This window comes from Leptopilina boulardi, unplaced genomic scaffold, assembly GCF_019393585.1.
Source record: "Leptopilina boulardi isolate dan_hultmark-lab unplaced genomic scaffold, ZJU_Lbou_2.1 LbouV2_80, whole genome shotgun sequence".
Classification (NCBI taxonomy): domain Eukaryota; kingdom Metazoa; phylum Arthropoda; class Insecta; order Hymenoptera; family Figitidae; genus Leptopilina; species Leptopilina boulardi.
The window spans coordinates 547,141-568,134 of NW_026138028.1; the positions used below are offsets into that span (position 1 = coordinate 547,141).

General features: G+C 28.9%; 3 protein-coding genes across 5 annotated transcripts; 1 reads left to right on the plus strand and 2 right to left on the minus strand.

The window, feature by feature from the left end:
* The first annotated feature begins 134 nt into the window (after positions 1-134).
* LOC127290799 (glucose-6-phosphate exchanger SLC37A2) lies at positions 135-4,738 on the plus strand. Of its 2 annotated transcripts, XM_051319601.1 has the most exons (9): positions 135-687; positions 1,429-1,507; positions 1,616-1,751; positions 1,816-2,175; positions 2,640-2,684; positions 3,067-3,262; positions 3,354-3,502; positions 3,582-3,884; positions 4,045-4,738. In XM_051319601.1, the coding sequence occupies exons 1-9, from the start codon at positions 414-416 to the stop codon at positions 4,105-4,107; spliced, it is 1,605 nt and encodes a 534-aa protein (XP_051175558.1). In that variant the 5' UTR covers positions 135-413; the 3' UTR covers positions 4,108-4,738. The 2 variants fall into 2 exon arrangements, with proteins under 2 accessions (XP_051175558.1, XP_051175559.1); XM_051319602.1 differs by lacking the exon at positions 2,640-2,684 and having other exon boundaries at positions 136-687.
* LOC127290796 (dentin sialophosphoprotein-like) lies at positions 4,685-11,020 on the minus strand. 2 transcript variants are annotated; one of them, XM_051319595.1, is made up of 4 exons: positions 10,814-11,020; positions 9,848-10,066; positions 9,129-9,557; positions 4,685-8,923 (listed from the first exon to the last, which is right to left on the minus strand). In XM_051319595.1, the coding sequence occupies exons 2-4, from the start codon at positions 10,041-10,043 to the stop codon at positions 5,442-5,444; spliced, it is 4,107 nt and encodes a 1,368-aa protein (XP_051175552.1). In that variant the 5' UTR covers positions 10,044-10,066; positions 10,814-11,020; the 3' UTR covers positions 4,685-5,441. The 2 variants fall into 2 exon arrangements, with proteins under 2 accessions (XP_051175552.1, XP_051175551.1); XM_051319594.1 differs by lacking the exon at positions 10,814-11,020 and adding an exon at positions 10,336-10,569.
* A 425-nt stretch (positions 11,021-11,445) lies between these two features.
* Positions 11,446-14,965, minus strand: LOC127290805 (uncharacterized). The gene is made up of 3 exons (XM_051319611.1): positions 14,683-14,965; positions 14,503-14,586; positions 11,446-13,833 (listed from the first exon to the last, which is right to left on the minus strand). The coding sequence occupies exons 1-3, from the start codon at positions 14,734-14,736 to the stop codon at positions 13,381-13,383; spliced, it is 591 nt and encodes a 196-aa protein (XP_051175568.1). The 5' UTR covers positions 14,737-14,965; the 3' UTR covers positions 11,446-13,380.
* Positions 14,966-20,994: the final 6,029 nt, after the last annotated feature.

Consider the following 20,994-nt stretch of genomic DNA (forward strand, 5'->3'; position numbering starts at 1 on the left):
CGTTGCGTTGGTTGCTATGGCAACTGTTGATACAACCGTGTGCCCACATTCAATACGCAACATTTCGGACGTTGCACGTTATGTGATGTAAATATAGTCAATGTTTTTAGGTCTATTGTAAAATGGCCTGATGTTATAATAGGTTAAGCATTTGTTGTCCTTTGTCCTTTGATGTTTACATTTATCATTTTGCTTAATTGTATTAATGTTCCCGTGAAATATTAATAGTTTTCATAATGAATATCCTAAGTATTCGTTATTAAGTTTTATTAGTGAATTTATATGTTGAATATTTTAAATCAATTAATTTTAAAATTACTTGCAGCTGTCATAATTGCTTATATGACAGCTTTTGTGCGTGTGCAGTGTTAACAATAGTGTAATAAAGGAATAAAGCATTTGATACACGTAATATGTCCAGAACAAAAGATGTTCCGTATGGAGCGCACATTGTCTCGAAAATTACAAATAAATGTTGCCCTTGTCATCAATCAACACGATTGTTATGGAATCAAGGTGTTATTTTGGTTCTTACTTTCATCGCCTACATGTGCTATCATTTGACAAGAAAACCAATATCTGTGGTTAAAAATGTATTGACTGCCAATTGTAGTAATTTATCGCCACCGCCAAATTTTTCTGTCAACTCTAGCAATCGAGACACATGGTGTGATTGGGCTCCTTTTGGTATGTCATTTTTAATAATTTATTTCATATATAATTCATTCTACAAATTGAAAAAAAGAAGTAATAGTTTCAGAGATGATAAAAATCATGATTTTATTTATTAATATACAATTTTTTTATTTAAGGGGCCTTCTTGGTTTAGACTTGAGTTTGAAATAATTTTTTAAAATTTAATTTCAGTTTAATTTTTTTTACATCTATAAAAATTAATTTATTATTAACATTTATCATTATTTTTTTTCATTTCGTACAATAATACTTTTGCTTTATAATTTTATTGAAATGCAGTTTTGTTCTTTTATTAAATTTTCAGCAATTCGCTTCAGTCACGTATGTTTTGATATCGCATATAGTTGAAAGAAAGAAAGATAAATTTTATTATTTATCATGTCATTATTTATGTGTTTAGTTTTCATTAACATAGATTGTCTTAATTGGCATGAAAGAATTTATTGTAATCTATTATTTTTATTGCTTTCTTAAAGAGAAAATGTAATATCAAAAAAATTTAATGTTTTTATTATCATTAATTTAATTAAAATTAAATCTAATAATTTTAATTTTTGCTCAATCAATAAAAAAAAATTTTCCATAAGAAGAAAAAACATGGAAATAAATTTCCTGCTAGGGGATAATAGAAAAAGAATTTTTTAAAAATTAATTTTTGAGTTACCTAATAATTAATTTTATTTCTGATTCAATCTTTTCAATGATATAGTTTTTATCTTCTTAAATTTACAGATTCTCATGATGCATCGGCATTACTTGGAACTCTTGATTCAGCATTTTTATTTGCATATGCTGGTGCGATGTTTCTTAGGTAATTATATATTTTTATAATTTATGATAATTAAGAATATAAACTGTCTTTTTTTATTGAGGTTCATCTATTATTAAAGAAAAAATAATAAAAATTTATTATTAACAGTGGCTTTATTGCTGAAAGGGTAAATCTTCGTTACTTTTTGGCTCTGGGTATGCTTACATCTGGAATCGCATCTTATTTATTTGGAATAGCAAGATCATACAATATACATAGTCTTTCTTATTTGATACTGGTTCAGGTAAATTTCACATTTTAGCTCATGAAATTTTAATGATTAATTCTTATTGTTAATTTGTTTCTAGACATTTGGTGGAATATGTCAAACCACTGGCTGGCCAGGGGTTGTTACAGTCGTTGGAAATTGGTTCGGAAAAGGAAATCGCGGTTTGATATTTGGAATTTGGAATTCACACACTTCTTTAGGAAATATTTTAGGCACTACAATTGCAGCTCAATATGTTGAAACTGATTGGGGTTTAAGTTTTATTGTGCCTGGAGCCATAATGGGAATTTGTGGCTTTATTATTTTTTTGTTTTTAGTACCTCATCCAGAAAATATTGGCTACTCGACACCTGGACCAATTGCATACAGAAAAATTGATACACCTGGAAGTTCAGATGAAAGTAGTGGTGGAGATGAAGAAGCACGAAATAGTGATGAGGTATGTCCTTATATAATAACAGTTTCAAGCAATTTATGGATGACACAATTTCACATCATAGTAAATTTTGACGAGACGATAAATTTTATAAGGAAACTGCAGAGAATAAACAATAAAGAAATCAATTTACTTGATAGTAGTGTGGCTAATTTTTTAAGGAGTTACTGTCATTTTTAAAATTTGATTACTTCATATTATACTTTTAAAGATTTTGTTTTGCAAGAAAAATATTGTCAAAATTGTTAATTTTTTCATCTCTACTAATTGCCAGTAACTTCTTAATATGTAATTTAAGTATTTCATGCAACCACAGTATTTAAAATACTAATTTGATTATTTTGTAATTTGACACAATAATATATCACAACATAGCTTTTATTAGTGCACTTTTTATATTGAGTATGTAGATGTATTTATACAGCATGCTTCACACTAACGTAGAAAACATCATTTTATATACTTAGAATGTGGCTTATCGGCGTGGCTGGCACCAACAAAACGATTTTAATGTAAGTGCATGTCATTAAATTTCTTCCAAATTGCAATAATATTATTTATTTAAATAAAAAAGGATTTTGCATTTTATTGTTAAAAATTTATTATTGTTTTTTAGAAATAAAACATTAATTTTATAAAATTACATATTACAATTTAAGAACAAAGCACAATCTTTATAACCACCTGTTTTACTACTGCTATTAAAAATATTCACATAGTTTGAATGGGAACTGAATAATCGGCAAGCAAGCATGTCCAGCGGTTTAGTGATCCATAAATACATTTAAATAAATTTAAACTATTAAAAATAATATATCTTGTAATTTTGTACTATTTATAATTTAGAATTTGAATTGTTATTTTTATTATTTTAATATATGGTTTTTTTTAAAGGAAACGGAAAATCTACGAACAGAAACGAGTCCTATGCTGTGCATCAATAGACATAATGCAAAAAATGAAAAACCTATAGGATTTTTAGGAGCAATGTATATTCCAGGTGTTCTCGAATATTCATTTTCATTATTCTTCTCTAAACTTGTCAGTTACACATTTCTTTACTGGTTACCACTCTATATAGCTGCTTCATGTTAGTATTATAATAGCAATAATGATATTCATGTCTAATTATATAGATCGATAAAGATTTATCAATTTTATTTTAATTTATCAATTTACAGCAAATTATAGTGCATCAGATAGTGCTAATCTTTCAATTTTATTTGATATTGGAGGAATTTTTGGTGCCATTGTGGCTGGTATGCTGTCGGATTATTCTGGAATGAGCGCTTTAACTTGTGCTGTAATGCTTTCTTTTGCAGTTCCTACAGTAAGACTATATTATTAGCTTTTAATTAAGATTTTTTTAAACCTAGCTTTTATTTTCAATTCCGTCTGTTTATTTTCAGCTTTTTATTTATGATTATTTGGGAACAGTCAGTGTAGGTGTGAATATTTTATTATTACTTGTGGCAGGGTTTTTAGTGAATGGACCTTATGCTCTTATAACAACAGCTGTATCTGCAGAGCTAGGTACACATTCAAGTTTGGGCAATAATTCAAAAGCTCTTGCAACAGTTACGTCCATTATTGATGGAACTGGTAGCATAGGAGCCGCTATTGGCCCATTATTAGCTGGTCTTGTTTCCAGCTATTACGGATGGCACAATGTTTTTTACATGCTTATGGCTGCGGACATCTTATCTCTTTGTGTAAGTTCTAAAATTATTATTTAATCTTTTACGTTCGATAAATATTATTTATTTATTTTAATGTTTATTTTTACCTCTCTTTAAGTTGAAAAAGTTATTCAGTGTTAACTATTTTAAATCAAAATTAAATTAACTTTAATTTTTACTTTGTTATTTTTAGCTACTGTTGAGGTTGGTTTATAGAGATATTAGAATGCTAATCCAGAGAAGATGGACCGTTTGACTGTGATATTATTTAAGATAAGAATAATTCTCAGTTATTTAATTATACAAGAAATATAAAAAAATATATTAAGTATTTTATTGCTAAACACAAAGATTTTACAAATCTCTTACAGTATATTTTTATTTACTGCCAAATTGGCTGTTGTAAAAAAAATGACAAAAGTATTCAACTAGTTTATTTCATTAATGTTATTAATTGGAAACTTTTATATTAATAGTTTTAAGTGTGAATCCTTCGTATTTACACTAGTTGGTTATTTCTAATGCTGTGAATAGTAAGGTCAAAAATTTAATTGAGTATGCATTTTTAAAACGTACCACCCAAAACCGTAAGGAATTTATTTTTTTATAGTGATGTTTATTAAAGTCATTATACTAAAGAATTTTTAATAATATTTGTTTTTGTTATTAACAAATTAAAGATTTTTTACTTTTTGAGTCAGAAAAATTAAGCGATAAAAATAATAGAAACAAAATTATTTGATTTTTGATACATTTAAGAAATCCTCAAATGTGAATATTAAGGGGTTAATATAAAATGGAGTTAGCTCTTAAAAATGAACTTTTTAAAGGCATTTAATTAAAACTGATACCAGGAATAAAGAATTTATTATAAAAACGAAAAAAAATCAGAATTTAGTATTTTCCCTACCCTCTTAATGTTGGAAATAGTTTTTATATTTTAAAATTAAACAAAACTTTAGTTTTACATATTACCATTATAAATTTTTTTATTAGTTATTATCAGCACAATAGGTACTAATACTATAGTAGGTTTTAAATATATACATTGAGTTAAATGACAACAACATTATTCAAAATAAATGATTAAATAATTATTTACAATATTGGTAAATTCACGATTCTTCAGTCGCAATTTATATAATTTTGATTTCACACTTTATCATTAGATTTCTGAATTTTGCAATATAAAAATAAATATAATAATCATTAAACGAAAACAATTGAAAATATAATAAGCAATCAAAAGTCTTTATTTGAATTAAAAAAAATTAAACAAAACTTTAGTTTTACATATTACCATTATAAATTTTTTTATTAGTTATTATCAGCACAATAGGTACTAATACTATAGTAGGTTTTAAATATATACATTGAGTTAAATGACAACAACATTATTCAAAATAAATGATTAAATAATTATTTACAATATTGGTAAATTCACGATTCTTCAGTCGCAATTTATATAATTTTGATTTCACACTTTATCATTAGATTTCTGAATTTTGCAATATAAAAATAAATATAATAATCATTAAACGAAAACAATTGAAAATATAATAAGCAATCAAAAGTCTTTATTTGAATTTATTAAAATTTTATAGGAGTGTAAAGTTTTGACTTATCGTAAGGAATGTTCATACGATTACCAGGCAGTAACATTGGAACCACCTTTAGTCGAAAGCTGGTTGGTAGATATTCCATGACAAAATCTATGAAATCCTTATAATTAACAATAAGTCCAATTTTTGCCATGTGCTTCTTTAAAGTTTCAAGATCCTCCTCATAATTTTTGAACAATTTTGTTTTCATGGTTTTTTTAACAACTTGAGACAAATGAATAACAAATTCTCCTGATTCTATTCTAGTTTGCATACCATATTTTGGTTCTATTTGTTTTTCAATATACTTATATAATCTATCTGTAGCCCAAGGCATTGGTCTAGGAAGTTTTGGTTGTTTATAAACTTTTCCATTTACTAAATAAGCCGAATGTATTGGTTTTTTGGGTTTCTTTTCTTTTTTTTCTTTTTTTTGAATTGACTTAGCAATTTTTTCTTCTGCCTCCTTTGCTTTAGCCTCCTTAATTGTTGCTATTTTTATTTTATTTTCTACCTTAGCTTTAGTATCTGACAATATTTTAAGCAATAAATCCAATTTCTTCTTATCATTCATTATTTCTGTAACTGTCATTAAATTACCTTCATATTCAGGGTTCTGATTCATTAATTTCGGTGAGGAAAATGTTTTTCCTTTTGGTTCAAAAAAGTCTTTGATATTTTTCTGTTTTAATTGACCTTTATTTTCCTCAAAAGTTTTATGTTTTATGTTCTTTTCAATCATTGGAGAAGTAAGAGATCTTTCAGATCTATTTTCTTTAGAGATATTATGTTCATTGAAATCCTCTTCTCGGTAATAGGACAATAAAGGATTCTCACTAAGTTCACTTTCTTCTTCTTCTTCTTCTTTTTCTTCTTCTTCTTCGCTCTCTAACGTTTTTCGTAGACTTTTCAAAGAAGAATTTTGTTCCATCGTCAAAGACTTGCTTACACTTATGGAACGATTTTGAGAATTATGTGTACGACCATCGGAAGTCGATGGAACTTGTTCATCTTCAATTCCATGCATTTGGCTAAATTCTTCTTCAATCGTTGATACGCGAGGACGTTTTGAAAGAGTTTTCAATTCACTGTCAGATCTCTCAAGATTGGCTTCATTTTCGTCCGTTTGTTTATTTCCTTTAAGTTTGTTTAAATTAATAGCGTTGGATTTTAGTATTTCAAAATTGGTAATTTTTGGCTTTCGGGTTTCATCTTCCTTTGAGTTAATTGTTTGTGCGGTATTTTCATTTTCTGGTGTTAAATTTTTTTGAGGACTTTTAGTGAAGCTTGTCGACAAACGTTGACTACTCCTGTAAGAGAGTTCCTTGATAGATTCATCACTGGTCGTTTTACTTGCATGTGACTCTCCCTCTGATAAACTAACGGTAAGTGATTTTTCAGAATGAATATCTTCAATATCTTTTGAAGTCTTTGACTTTGATAAATGTTCCAAATCATCAATTTCATTGGTTGTGGATTTCTCTTCAAAACTGGGAATATTTGACTTATTTTTCAGACTTGTATTTGTAACTTGAATATCCTCATCTGAAAGATCTCGGTTTGGAATTTTGGCATCTGATTTTGTTTTATATTTTTCAGGTTGTATTTTTAGTTTTGATAAAATTCCCGAATCTTTATTAGCATTTTCGATATTACTCAATCTTGCTTCTCTAATACTTTCTCGTTTTCTTGGACTTCGTCTTAATTGATTGAAATCTATTTTTCTTGTTGATTCAAATTGTGGCTCCTCAATAAAATGACTCAATCGATTTGATAATGATTGCTTATCGAATTCGATACTTTTATTCAAACGAGAACTTCTCCTAGGAGAATTTACAATAGTGTTAGTGTCTGAAATACTGTGTCTATTAGTTTGTGATACGATGTTTATTAACTCTTTTCCTTGTACACTCTTTAAGACATTAACGTCATTAAGTTGAACATTTTTCATAATATTCGCAGATTCTTCATTCTGTGATACCACATCAATTTCTGATTCTGAACTATTGTTAGTAGCACTTTGTTCGTTGATAAAGGAAACAGTATTGCCTTTAATTGAATGATTAGAAGTACTTTCAGTGGTAGATTTATTTAGAAAATCTTCAACAGGAGATATGGTACTTTTTCTATTATTCCTGGATTCATTTTTACTTAATCTGATATCTTCATTTGAAATCGGACTTGACGTAGAGTCAGTTGATTTTTCTTTTTGTGACTGTGTAAATGTATTACTTTTATCTGTGTACTTTAATTTTATACTTGGACTGTGAGAAGAATTTGAACTTTTACCAAAAGTCGATGAGATCTTCTTTTTGGCAATTGGTGAATTGTGACTTGTCTCAAGATCCAATGTCTTCCTTTTTCGACTATATGATGTAATTGATTCATTCGCAGATGCATTTTCTTTTTTGTTACGAAAACCTGATTTTCTTGTGCTTGTCTCAAGGTCCATTGTTTTCCCTTTTCGACTATGTGATGTCATTGATTCGTTCGCAGACGCATTTTCGTCTTCATTACGAAAAGTTGATTGTTTTATGCTTGATTCGAGATCCATAGTTTTCCTCTTTTGACTATGTGATTCATTCTCAGTCGCATTATCTTCTTCTTTATGAAAACTTGATTTTCTTCTGCTTGTCTCAAAATCCATTATCTTCCCTTTTCGACTCTGTGATGTCATTGATTCATTCACAGACGCATTTTCGTCTTCATTACGAAAAGTTAATTTTTTTCTGCTTGATTCATGATCCATAGTCTTCCTCTTTTGACTATGTGATGTAGTTGATTCATTCTCAGACGCATTATCTTCTTCTTTATGAAAACTTGATTTTCTTGTGCTTGTCTCAAGGTCCCTTGTTTTCTCTTTTCGACTATGTGATGTCATTGATTCATTCGCAGACGCATTTTCGTCTTCATTACGAAAAGTTGATTGTTTTATGCTTGATTCAAGATACATAGTTTTCCTCTTTTGACTATGTGATGTAGTTGATTCATTCGCAGACGCATTTTCGTCTTCATTACGAAAAGTTGATTGTTTTATGCTTGATTCAAGATCCACAGTTTTCCTCTTTTGACTATGTGATGTAGTTGATTCATTCTCAGTCGCATTATCTTCTTCTTTATGAGAACTTGATTTTCTTCTGCTTGTCTCAAAATCCATTGTTTTCCCTTTTCGACTATGCGATGTAATTGATTCATTTGCAGAGACATTTTCTTCTTCTTTGCGAAAACTTGATTTTCTTCTGCTTGAAACATCCATGGATTGTCGTTGATTTTCTTTGAAAGCATCGCTTGAACTGTCATCATCAAAAAACTGTTTGAAAGCATCTTCTGTTGATTTACTTACAACGTTTCGAATTTTTGTTAAGGTACGTGGTTTGCGTTTCTTGAGGAACTTTTCGGAATAATTTAATTCAGAAGACTTGTCGAATTCAGACATTATTGAACTTTTTGTTTTATTTACAGAGTTTTCTCCTGAAATAATAAATTTCAATATAATAGAATTTAAAAAAATAACTCTAACTTTACAATACTTACGTAATGTAAAAGTTGAGACATCATTCAATTTAAAATATTATTTTTTAAGCTTTTAAATAATTAGAAAATTGATTAAACGAAAAGAAATTATTATTCTAATAATAAAAGCAATTCAAACGTAATTAGTTTAATAAATGCTTACCAGTATCGGGTGAATTATTTTTCTCCTCTTGGAATTTTATATTTTTAGAAGCTCGAATAGATTGTGGCCCTTGTGAATTAGAAACTTGTAATTCACTACTTGAATCTTCCTCTTCAAGAAATTTTTTAAAAGGATTTCCTGATTGTTTTTTTAAAGTGAAATTTTTCAATTTCAGAGACTTTTTTGGTTTTTGTGTCTTGAACATCTTTCTTGTGTAACTACTTTCACTACTTGACATCTCGGAATCTAAATTGTTTGAGGTATTGAGAACCACTTCTGAATTTGTTGATTCGTCTTCTAATGCTTCTTTCATAGTTGTGGTATCGTTATTTTTAAGTTTTAATGCGTTCATCAAATTAATTTTCCTTATTCCAGTAGGTAATTTATCCGAATCGGATTCAATTGTTAAATCTTTTGAAATGCTTTTTTCTAAAACACAAGATTTGATTAAATTGTTAAAAATCATTTCACATAAATCCCGTTAAATAAGAAAAGAATGTTATATAACAAATAACTTGATATAAAATTAAAAATAAATAATAATATAAGATGAATAGGATAATAATTAGAATATTTTTATTCTATAAATTTTTTTAAATTGTTAATAAAATTTGTGTAATAGTGTAAAATTTTTGTAAAACGTCACACAGTGGGAAGAAGCTTATTGTTTTGGACAGAATTCAGCTAATAGGTTTTATATCTTATAAGAGATTTCTTACCCATGTTGTTTAATTGTACATTTCTTCTTGTACTGCGAGTTTGGCTTATATGAGAATCTGTCAGTGATTCATTATATTTTTTCAAATCTTTGTACCAATTTTTAGGTGGTGTTCCCTCTGCTAAAATTGACTCTGGAGTAAGTTCGCTTAATGATCCTGTTTGAGTGACATCTAAGGATCGTTTAAATGTTCCCATTCGAGTATAAAATACAGGATCGTCTAAAATTTTCCACAAAATTATTTTTAAATCAATTACAATAAAAACCTATTTATATAGGTTAAATAATGTCAACAAAAGTGATTTTAATTTGTAACTATATTTTAAAAATAATAACCAGTAAACTTGAGATAATTTTGACTCTTTCCAACGATTATAAAATATCTAAGAAAAACATTAAAAATAATATAAATTTCTTCCAAGCAGAATTTTAACTTAAAAAATGAAATACTTCCCGCCTGCTATATATTATTTACAAAATGTAACTTACTTGTATTAGATACATTTGAATTTGCACTAAGATTAGCCGTTGTGTTAGAGCTTAATCTACCTATTGTAGAATAACGTTTAAAGTTTGCACTTTTTCTTTTAGACATTTTGTCACTAATTAGTAAAATAAAAAAGATAAATAAATACTTAAAACGACAGTTTAACGTTTTTGTTTGACTGCTCTTAAAACTCTACATATACACACGGTGAAAACCGACTCATACGCAGTTAGGTTTAAGATGGGTAAGTCGATTCAAATTGAAGTGGAACGTCCCAAATATTGCAACAAAGCATGATATAGAAAAGGATAGAGATAGATTTGTCCTTTTCTATCTTAAAGGTGCAATCGCATGTGAGTTTCTGGTTAACTTATAACGCACATGTTTCTTTTTATTTTCAAACTAAAAATTCTAAATATATCTAAAATTTGACATTTTTAAATGAACTATGTGTAGAAATAACGTAAGAGTAAGACTTACCAGAATTCGAGAGTCAATCGAAGAATTTTCATTAGTTGAACACATTATGTTAAATTAATCAACAAAATAAGTAAAAATGATGCGTTGTGTATTTATATATAGAAATTAATACAATTGACACAGTCGTAGTATTCATTTACAAACATTTCAATGTTTTGAATAGGTTAGACACATGACAGAAAAAAGTGACGATCTCCACACCGCTGCTAGTGCTTGTAGTCAGGGATGGGATGCGTACGTAACATACTTTATGTAAAGTGAAACGTCCGTTATGTGACACTTTGATAAAGGGAGATACGTATAGCTTAAGCTTCTTTCACATTTAAAAATGGTGTAACACGCAGGAATATGAAACTATATAATAGTCCGTCTACAATCTCGCTGACACAAAACTGAATGATCAGGAATATGATTTTGTAGATGGAGCAGTGTAGGAACAACCAACGGTTGGTTTAAAGGTGTTTTCACAACTCAATTAGTATAAACATTTTAAATAGTTCACTTATTAAGAATGTTAATTGTTTATACCAATTCTTTAACTTCACTATAGTTTTATTGATTGAGTCCGAATCTCATTAAAATCCTAAAGGATTAACTTGTTGAGAGGAATTAAATATAAAAACAAAACACAATTAAATTTCATATAAAATCACTAATTGTTTTATTCAGTAATTAACTGAATCTGAGTTCTATTAAATTAAATCTTTCTAAGATTCTCTCAAGACATTTCACTACGCAATATTAACTTTAGAATATTATTTGCTACGAAAACCGTGAATTATCAAGAATCTTCTTCTACTTCGTCTTCTACTCTCTCTCACTCTCTTCTCTCTGAATTCTGCTCTCGGTCCTCATTCTTTTATAGGAGTATTCCTACTCTTTTCCCGATCTTGGGTCTATGATCCCAGCCAATCCTGTTTCAGAAAAATGATTCACTCGAAATAATGCCACCAATGAGAGTCAAGTTCTTGGTTTTGATCTGTCCTATTTTTCTCCTCTATTTTGATCTTAGATGCAGGTGTGCTTGCAGGTGTCCATAAAACGCAGTTTTTGTACTAAAATACGCATTATGAGTCACGGTCTTGTTTGCGTATTTTAAAGAGTGTCCTTGACATTTACAAACGGTCATTTACGGCATGAGTCATACATAACCTTCTACCTCTGACCTTGGAATATGCAGGTGTTCTTGAGATGACTCATCTAGCCAAAGTAATTCCTTAAATCTAACAGTAGTTTTTGACCTTGTATTTATTGATCGTAAAAAGAAAGAATTTCATTTTGACAAATTTTAACCCTTCTATCAAAGTTTGATCAAATAATAATTAATTATTTACAAATTAAAAATGTTTAAAAGGAAGAACTCAGATTCATTGTAAAAGGACCTTAATTACATTATTTCTTATGTCCTTTTAACGTCTGCAGCCGATTTGTAAATAGGTACTCGCATTCGCCTGAACAACCTTTCAGAGGATAGGGGAAACTGCAGAAAACCCTTCCAAAGTACCTCTTAAATCTTATCATTTCCTTATCATTATTTTTATCTCTCTCTCTTTCTCATGTCTCTTAATATATATATACAGATACACACATATACACATACTCATTTTATCGAATTTCATACTAACTCACATATATACATATACACAAACATATCCATAAACATATTCTTATACATATACTATACATATATACTTTTATTCTTATCTAGTCAATTCGCTTTTCCTTCCCTTTTCTCTCTCTCTCTCTTTTTCTCTCAATTGGGAACTAATAACTATGTCTTAGTGTTTAAATAAATAAAATGAAATATTATTATAATTATTTATTAAGATAAAATACGTCAAGTTACCCAACCCTGATGGTTGGTAACAGCACAGCGTTACATTCCCCCCCTTATTCAAAAATTTTGATTTCCAATCAAAATTTTTATTACTCAAAACACAAAAAAAAACTGATTATTCACATATATATAGTGCCCCCTTTTTTTTCTATTAGGGTTTGTATGTAATCAACTGAAATTTTTTTTTTTTTTTTTATTTAAAAATATATTATGATTAAATACAATTATCAAATGGTTGTTTTCTTTTTTTTTTTAAATAGGCATTCTAATTATTAACCTATATCACAAGATGAGCGATTTAAAATGAGAATATATATATATATCGCCAATTACCAAAAAAAAAATTATATTGATTATATTAATTGAGATCATCTGAATCACGCGAATGTCATGTGACCGATTCAAAATAAGACGTATATATCGCATTTGTAACTGAACGAGCAGAAAAACAATATCAATTACAACTCTTTTAGTTTAATTATGAACAGAGTTTAGTAAACACTATTATAAAATGGTTAATATATATTAAATTCACAAATTCCAACTGGAATTTTAACAAACTGTTAAAAATTCGTATATAAATAAACACTAAATTGTACGAAAATTCACATTCGATAACTTTTGTTCGAAGTACGAAATCTCATGTAAAAAAAAATAAAAATATTAATCATATATAAGAAAAAAAAGGTAAATAAAAAATAATCTTTAATAAATTAAAGAGTTTTTTTTTTTAAACTGAGGATAAGAAATCCATAACATCATAAGGTCTTCGCTGAAAGTGCTGCCAATTCTCGGCGTATTTTACTCGGCAATGAACACATAATTCGGAGTTTACAACAGCTTTTGGTATTGCTTTTCGACAATTATCGCAATAGAAATGTTTTAATAATGGTGCGTTAATCATTTCTGGTGTGCGCATTTGGTGGTAAATATAACGACTATAAGGAGGAACATAATCAGCAGTTTGGCCTTCCCTCTCTTGCCAACGCCGTACCTGCCGAATCATACTTGTCGAAAAAATTGCGCAATCTCGGCAAACTTTATCCGATCCTGATTTGTAATAAATAAAACTTTCGTGGTAATAGTCTCTAAATCCGGCCCAAAAAAGATTATCAAAATAAGGAATTAAGGTCATGTCCTTTGCCCTTATTATCTCCGCAGCTTTTCTTTCGTCATTTGGAACCTATAATATATTATATAAATTTCAAAGAAAATCCTTATTTATGCACGTATAAATGAACATAAACATAAATGCCAAACACCCTGTACATATGCACATACCCTCATCAACATTTTTTTTTTATAAGATTTGAGTGAAATTAATTTCATTAAGAAAAAGAAAATCATTTGCGACAAGTATGAAGAAAATAAAAGAAAACTTTTCAACCCCAAGATTCAACTAAATATCAAAAACAAACTTTGAAATAAATGAGAATTAATATCTTTTGCGAATACAAGGAAAGTGTCATCATTGACAACAAAACCTAATGTATGCGTAATTATATAATATATTTGGAATTTTATCAAAATTGTTTCACTCACTAAAAAAAATAATAAAAAAGGTTAAAAGACTAAATAATCATTAAAAAAAAATATGAAAACATTTAAACTTTAACACTGATAATTAATAGTAAACACTCTTTTATTTAATATTTTAAATTTATGTACGTTACTCTTCAACATATATATATATATATACACATATACATATATACATACATATTTGTCTGTTTATTAATTGAATTTATTTTCGTAAAATGTTCATAATTATACACATAACACTATTCAGTTTGTATACACACATACATAAACAGATGTACATACGTATTTTCTTCCCTTTTTTTATACTTACATAGGTCGTATTATTCGAAATGACTCTAAAACTCCAAGGCGGATAAAAGAAACAATCAAAATGCCACAATGCGGATCCGAAATTCTAAAGGTTGGAGATGAGACAATAATATAAATAATCACTCGCCACAACTGTTCAAATTTAACAAATAAACAACATATATTAACAATAGATTCTTACCCGTCTGAAAGTGCCGTCAGGTCGGATATTATTTTTTACACTAAAATTCGACATTCCAATGATATTCAATAACAAAAAGTGAATAGGAATATAGCCGTAATTTAATAAACAGATTATATGTCTCGCTAAAAATAAGCACAAAACAATTCTGACTAATTGCAATATACTTAGTGAAATAATCTCAACGGCTAATACGGACAATGATTATAATAAATAGATTTTATTCATCAGCTAACTATGGACGTATGCCAAACGATTATGTTTCAAACATGAACTAACATACCAAGGTGATTTCAAAATTGTAGGGCGGTATTCATAGTCGATACTCATTTCTTAAGCAGCGACTTAAGCTGACACCTAGATTCATAGTCGTGCATTGTGGATTGACTTAAGTCGCAACTTAAGCATTTGCTTAAAGAAGTAAATGCTTTGATTTTGAGATGCATAGTCCCATCTTAAGAATGCCAAGTATTCATAGTCAAATAGGATTTTCTTATTTGACATTACCGGTGAACTTATTTGAACGAATTGAGGTTATGATTTAAAGTCAACGTTTTAGTTGACTTAAGCAATAACTTATTAGTGTATTTATAGTGAAAAAAGTGTTAACAATGGATATAATGCATTATTTAAGAGACATTGAGGATGATATTGATAATGAAGATGGTCCAAACAATATAAGACGTGCAAAACGATACATTCGAGATGCGGAAAATTCTTTTGAAATAGATGAGTGAGAGTTTCAGAGACGTTATCGTTTTCACTCCACGCAGCCTCCTTAGCTTTCAAGGAACAATCACTTTTGCGATTTTCAATAACATGGGCAAAAATTTTGATAGTTTGCAGGAAAAGTTTTCTTTATCCGTATTGGTGTAATGCTTTTTAGACATTTTATTACTACAAAAAGTTTCATTAATTAGTATTAAAATTTAGTATTATTTATAATAATTTAATTATTTATTGTTTACAAATTTTATATTCCATTATATTTTTATTTTAATATATAATTTAAGGGAGTGAGAGTAGCAGATTTATATTTGGATACATTTATTATTTCTACAAGAAAAAAGAATTTATGTATGAAAGTAGTTATTTTATGTTTATAAACAATTAAAATTTTTTAGCGTACAGCACTTTTTTAAAAACGAGAGTATATAAGATAAGATATAAAAAAAATTACCAGTCTTTTTAATTTGAAAAAGAAAAAATAAATTGTGTTCTACAAATTGTACGCCTAATTTTAAAAATATTAATGTTAATATATTGATCATTATTTTGAATATTTCACTATTATGTATCATTATTTATCAAATTTTAAATATATTTCATTCGTTGATTATTAAAAATTTTTACTTTTAAACAACATTAAATATATTCACAGGTTTATATTTTTGAATTTTGTTTTATTACTGTTTTTTATTACAAACATTTAATAAGAAAAATATTTTACAAATTTACTTTTTTCAAATGATTAAACAAAACAATTTTATAAATAACATTAAAAACGCTGAAACGAAAAACTCAAATTGAATACAACGCAAGTATAAATATTCCTTGGCGCATTGAGGCGAATTTTCAAAACCATTTCTTATTGGTGGATTCAAAAGAATATTGACGGAAAAATCCGATCGTTCAATAAGATCATCTTAAGCATTTGCTTGGTCAAGAAATTCTTAAGCTGCATTTCCTTTACCAAGCAATTGCTTATTTTTGACTATGAATATATATGGTCTTAAGCTCGACTCATTCGAATAAGACCGTCTTGATCAAGCAACTCTTAAGTCCTTGCTTAAGTCGGAACTATGAATACCGCCCGTAGTGTGAGAACTAAAGGTAAATCCATATGTGTATTAAATGCATAGGACGTCTGAAATGTGACTCCATAATTTTAAGGTCGTTCGTCAATACTACTTCAAATGCTATTCTTACTCGAAGTACATGAGTAAGAAAAGAACTGATTAAACAGGTTTTTTTTCTTTTAATTGTAGATATTAAAACAAAAGAAATATTAATAGCTCTGAATTTCCTATAACATTTTTGAATAATAATAATAATAAATTGAATGTATGGAACTCAATATCGCGACACACACCTAACCCTATATTAATTCTACATCTTTAAGGTTGTTCTACAATGACATTTCTGAATTGAAAGTCACATGTAATTAGTCAACTTATTATTAAAATCTTATTACATTCTAAGAAATGCGTGTTTAACGCGATTTACATGAACTATTTTTCTTTCGTCATAGTTAATTTCAATTTCTATGTTAAATTCATTTATGACTCTAGCAATTTTAAATGGTCCAATATAATGATCTTCAAATTTATTTTCTCTGGATTCTTTTATTAAGTAAACGTACTCTCCTGCTTCAAATCTTTGTTCATTTAATTTTTGGTCGTAATATTTCTTACATCTTTGCTTTGCCGCTAATAATTTGGCAACTACTGTTTTTTCTGTTTCAGATATTCTTTTTAGTAGTTCATTAACATAACAGGCATAAGTCATCGGTATTTGTTTTTCAGAGAATTCAGATGGAATTCTAGCCTTTTTACCAAAAATCATTTCATGCGGTGTAACGCCAGTTGATTCGTGAACAGAAGTGTTAAAGGAAAATATTGAAGATTGTAACCATAAATCCCAATTATCTTTTTCGCAATAATGCCTAAGGTATTCAATAAACGTATGATGGCTCCTTTCTAATGCTCCCAATGATTGTGGATGATAGGCGGTTGATTTATATTGTTTAATCTTAAATAATTTCGCGATATTTTCCATTAATTCACTCATGAACTGACTTCCCTGATCAGTTTGTATGGATTCTGGACAACCAAATACACAAATAAAATTTTCTACAAAAGCTATTGCAATTGAAGGAGTATCTACACTGGATAATGGAATTGCACCTGAATATTTACTTAAGCAATCTTGCCAAGTCAATATATATCTGTTTCCTAATTTTGTTCTTGGTAGAGGTCCAACAATATCCATTTGTATTTTTTCGAAATTTCGAATTGGTGTATCCGTTATTTTCATAGGTTGTCTAGTTTTTACTCTTACTAATTTTTTTCTTTGACAGGATTCACATGTTTTGATGTAATTTTGAATATCTTTTCTCATTCCTGTCCAAAAATATCTTTCCTTTATTCGTTCAAGGGTTTTGGTTTCCCCTTTATGTCCTCCTGTAACACTATCATGACATTCCTCTATTATTGAAATTCTGTCTTCTTCTTTAGGAATCTCAATTTCCCCTGTACAAACGGTAATTTTAAAACCCTCATTTTGAAAATGATCTCTTAATACTTTTTCAATATTACTCCATAAAATTTTATCAAATCCATTTCCTTCTCTTGATAAACTAAATTTTTTAAGCCCATCGTGAACTAATGCGTTTTTTAAAGTTTCTATTGTAAATTCATATCTTTCCATAGTAAATCTATCATTAAATAACTCTTTAATAAATAAATGAAAAATATAATGATTACCATTATTTGTTCTTACAACCTGGCCCAATTTTGGTTTTAAATTTGACAAATTTTGTGAATCAAACAATCCTAAATTTAACAATTCTATACTTTGCTGATTTTTAACTACACAATCACAACTCATGAAATTTAAAATATGATCCTCACGCATCCATAATCTTTCTTTTGACTTTTGAATTAGTTCATCTGTATCATTAATAACTTCAACTACCCCATCATCATTACCAATTAATATATGCGCTTCTCTCTTGAAGCCCTTATTTATCTTGAAAACTTCCTTTTTCTTAGTTTCCAAAATCATACTACCATCCGATTCATCTGAATCATCATAGTCTACAATCTTTGGATTCCTTGATAAAATTATATTTTCTGTTTTTATGCATAACCATGGATTTTCTTTTTCAACATCAACCTTGTTCTCTTTACGCGAACAAGTACATTCATCATTTGGGTACCCAATATTACCACACAAATTTCCGTGTGCACTACCAAAAACACATATATTGACAAATCCGTCGGAATTCCCAGGGCGAACTTGATCAAGGTTCACCCCGCATTGCCCCCCGCAACATTTGTCAACAAATACACAATCCTCAACGAGTCCGTCGGAATGCCTAGGATGAACCCGATCTAGCGGGTCCAACCCAGTTTGCCCCCCGCAACACTCGTCGAGCTCAAAACCTTTATATCCCATAAAAAGTCTTTCTATAGGATATTCATCATATATCATATATGGAGAATACTCCTCTCCTTGGTTCTCACGAACCTTATCAAATCTTTTTGTTACAAGGACTATATTTTCAGAAATAGGATTTCGAGAGAGAGCATCAGCATTAGCATTTACCCTTCCCGGTCTATAAACAATTTCATAATCAAATTCTTCTAACTTTATTTTCCATCTCGCTAATCTTGAACTGATAGTCGGATCTTTCAACTGATATAACCAAATTAACGCCTTATGATCCGTTACTATTTTAAACTTCATTCCATAAAGATATGGTCGAAAATGTTTTACCGCAAACACAATTGCTAATAATTCTTTTTCTGTAGTAGTATAATGTAATTCTGCCCCACTCAAGGTTCTGGATGCGTAAGAGATCGGTAAATCTTTCCCAATTTCTCCTTGGCTTAAAACAGCACCAATAGCATAATCTGAAGCGTCGGTAGTCACAATAAACTGTTTACTGAAGTCTGGGTACTGCAATAAAGGTTGCGTACACAGCTTCTGTTTCAGCTCATTAAATGCTACTTCTACTTCAGAATCCCAATTAAAATTACTCTTTTTCTTTAATAAATTTGTTAAAGGTTTCGCAATTTTAGAAAAATTCTGAATAAAACGCCTATAATACCCAGCTAATCCAAGAAATTGTTTAACATTCTTTCTGTTCTTTGGTTGTGGAAATTTTTGTACTGCTTCTAATTTTGAAGGATCTGGTTTTACCCCTTCTTCCGAAATTACATGACCCAAATAACCTATTTCTTTACACAAAAACTTACATTTATCTGGTTGTAAAACCAATCCAGCTGTTTTTAATCTACCTAATAATTTTTCAAATTTTTCCTTGTGTTCTTTTAATGAATTTGCATATATCACTATATCGTCCATATAAACAAATAATTCTATCCCTTGCATTCCTGATAATACTCTATCCATCAACCTTTGAAAGGTTGAAGGGCTATTTTTTAACCCAAAGGGCATTCTGTTAAATTCATAGTGTCCGAATGGTGTCGAAAAGGCAGTTTTATGTCTATCCTTAGGTACAACTTCTACTTGATGAAATCCTTGAGCTAGATCCAATATAGTAAAATATTTAGCACCTCCAAGCTGATCTAAAATATCTGTAATATTAGGTAGTGGATATGAGTCGGATACTGTCTTCTCATTTAATTTTCGATAGTCAATCACCATACGCCAACGTTTATTACCTTGGGAGTCTGCTTTCTTTGGAACTATCCACACTGGTGAGTTGTAACCAGATTTAGATAATGATATTGATTTATTCTTTAGTAAATCATTTGTTTGGTTTTTAATTTCTTCTTTGTGAACAGGTGGGTACCGTGGATATTTACTATTTACAGGATTATCGTCCGTCGTTTCTATAGTATGTTGAATTTCGTTTGTACATCCTAATTTATCACCTGGGATATGAAACTGATGTGAATAGTTTTTTATAGACATGAATAAATATTCTTGTTCCTGCTTATTTAAATGTTTAATTTCTAGCAGTTCTTTTAATTTGTTAATTCTCTCTGCTTCTAAATCGGTTTGCTTTGATATTTTCATTCCTGATTCCTGTTCCGTATATTCTAATAACTCTACTGGAGGTATTGACAATTCTACTTCCTGATTAGTGGTATTGATGACAAATACTTGTGCCATTCCTTCTTTTACAGAAACTAATGCTTCTCCCAAATATATTCCAGGTCCTGTCGATATTAACGGTAAATATCCGGTTTTTAAGTCATTATTTTTTACAGGTAATTCAATTAATTGTTTTGTTCGTCTTTTTACTTTAAATGTTCTTCCCTTATTTATAGTTAATATTGGGAATTTTCCAACATCATGAATTAAAGTTTTCTCTTTTAAGTCTATAGTAGCATTCTGTAAGAAAGGCATTCCTATTAGTCCATCGCATTTAATAGGAAATACATTTGGTACAACTTGAAAAATCTGGATTTCATTTTTAATTAGTATTTCTACTGAACCGATTGTAATTATTCCGTTACTGCCTATTCCAAATAATTGACATCTATCCTTTTTATTTATTATTAAATGTGGCTTTAAGGCCTTAACTTTTATTAAATTCAGTTCGGCACCTGTATCCAC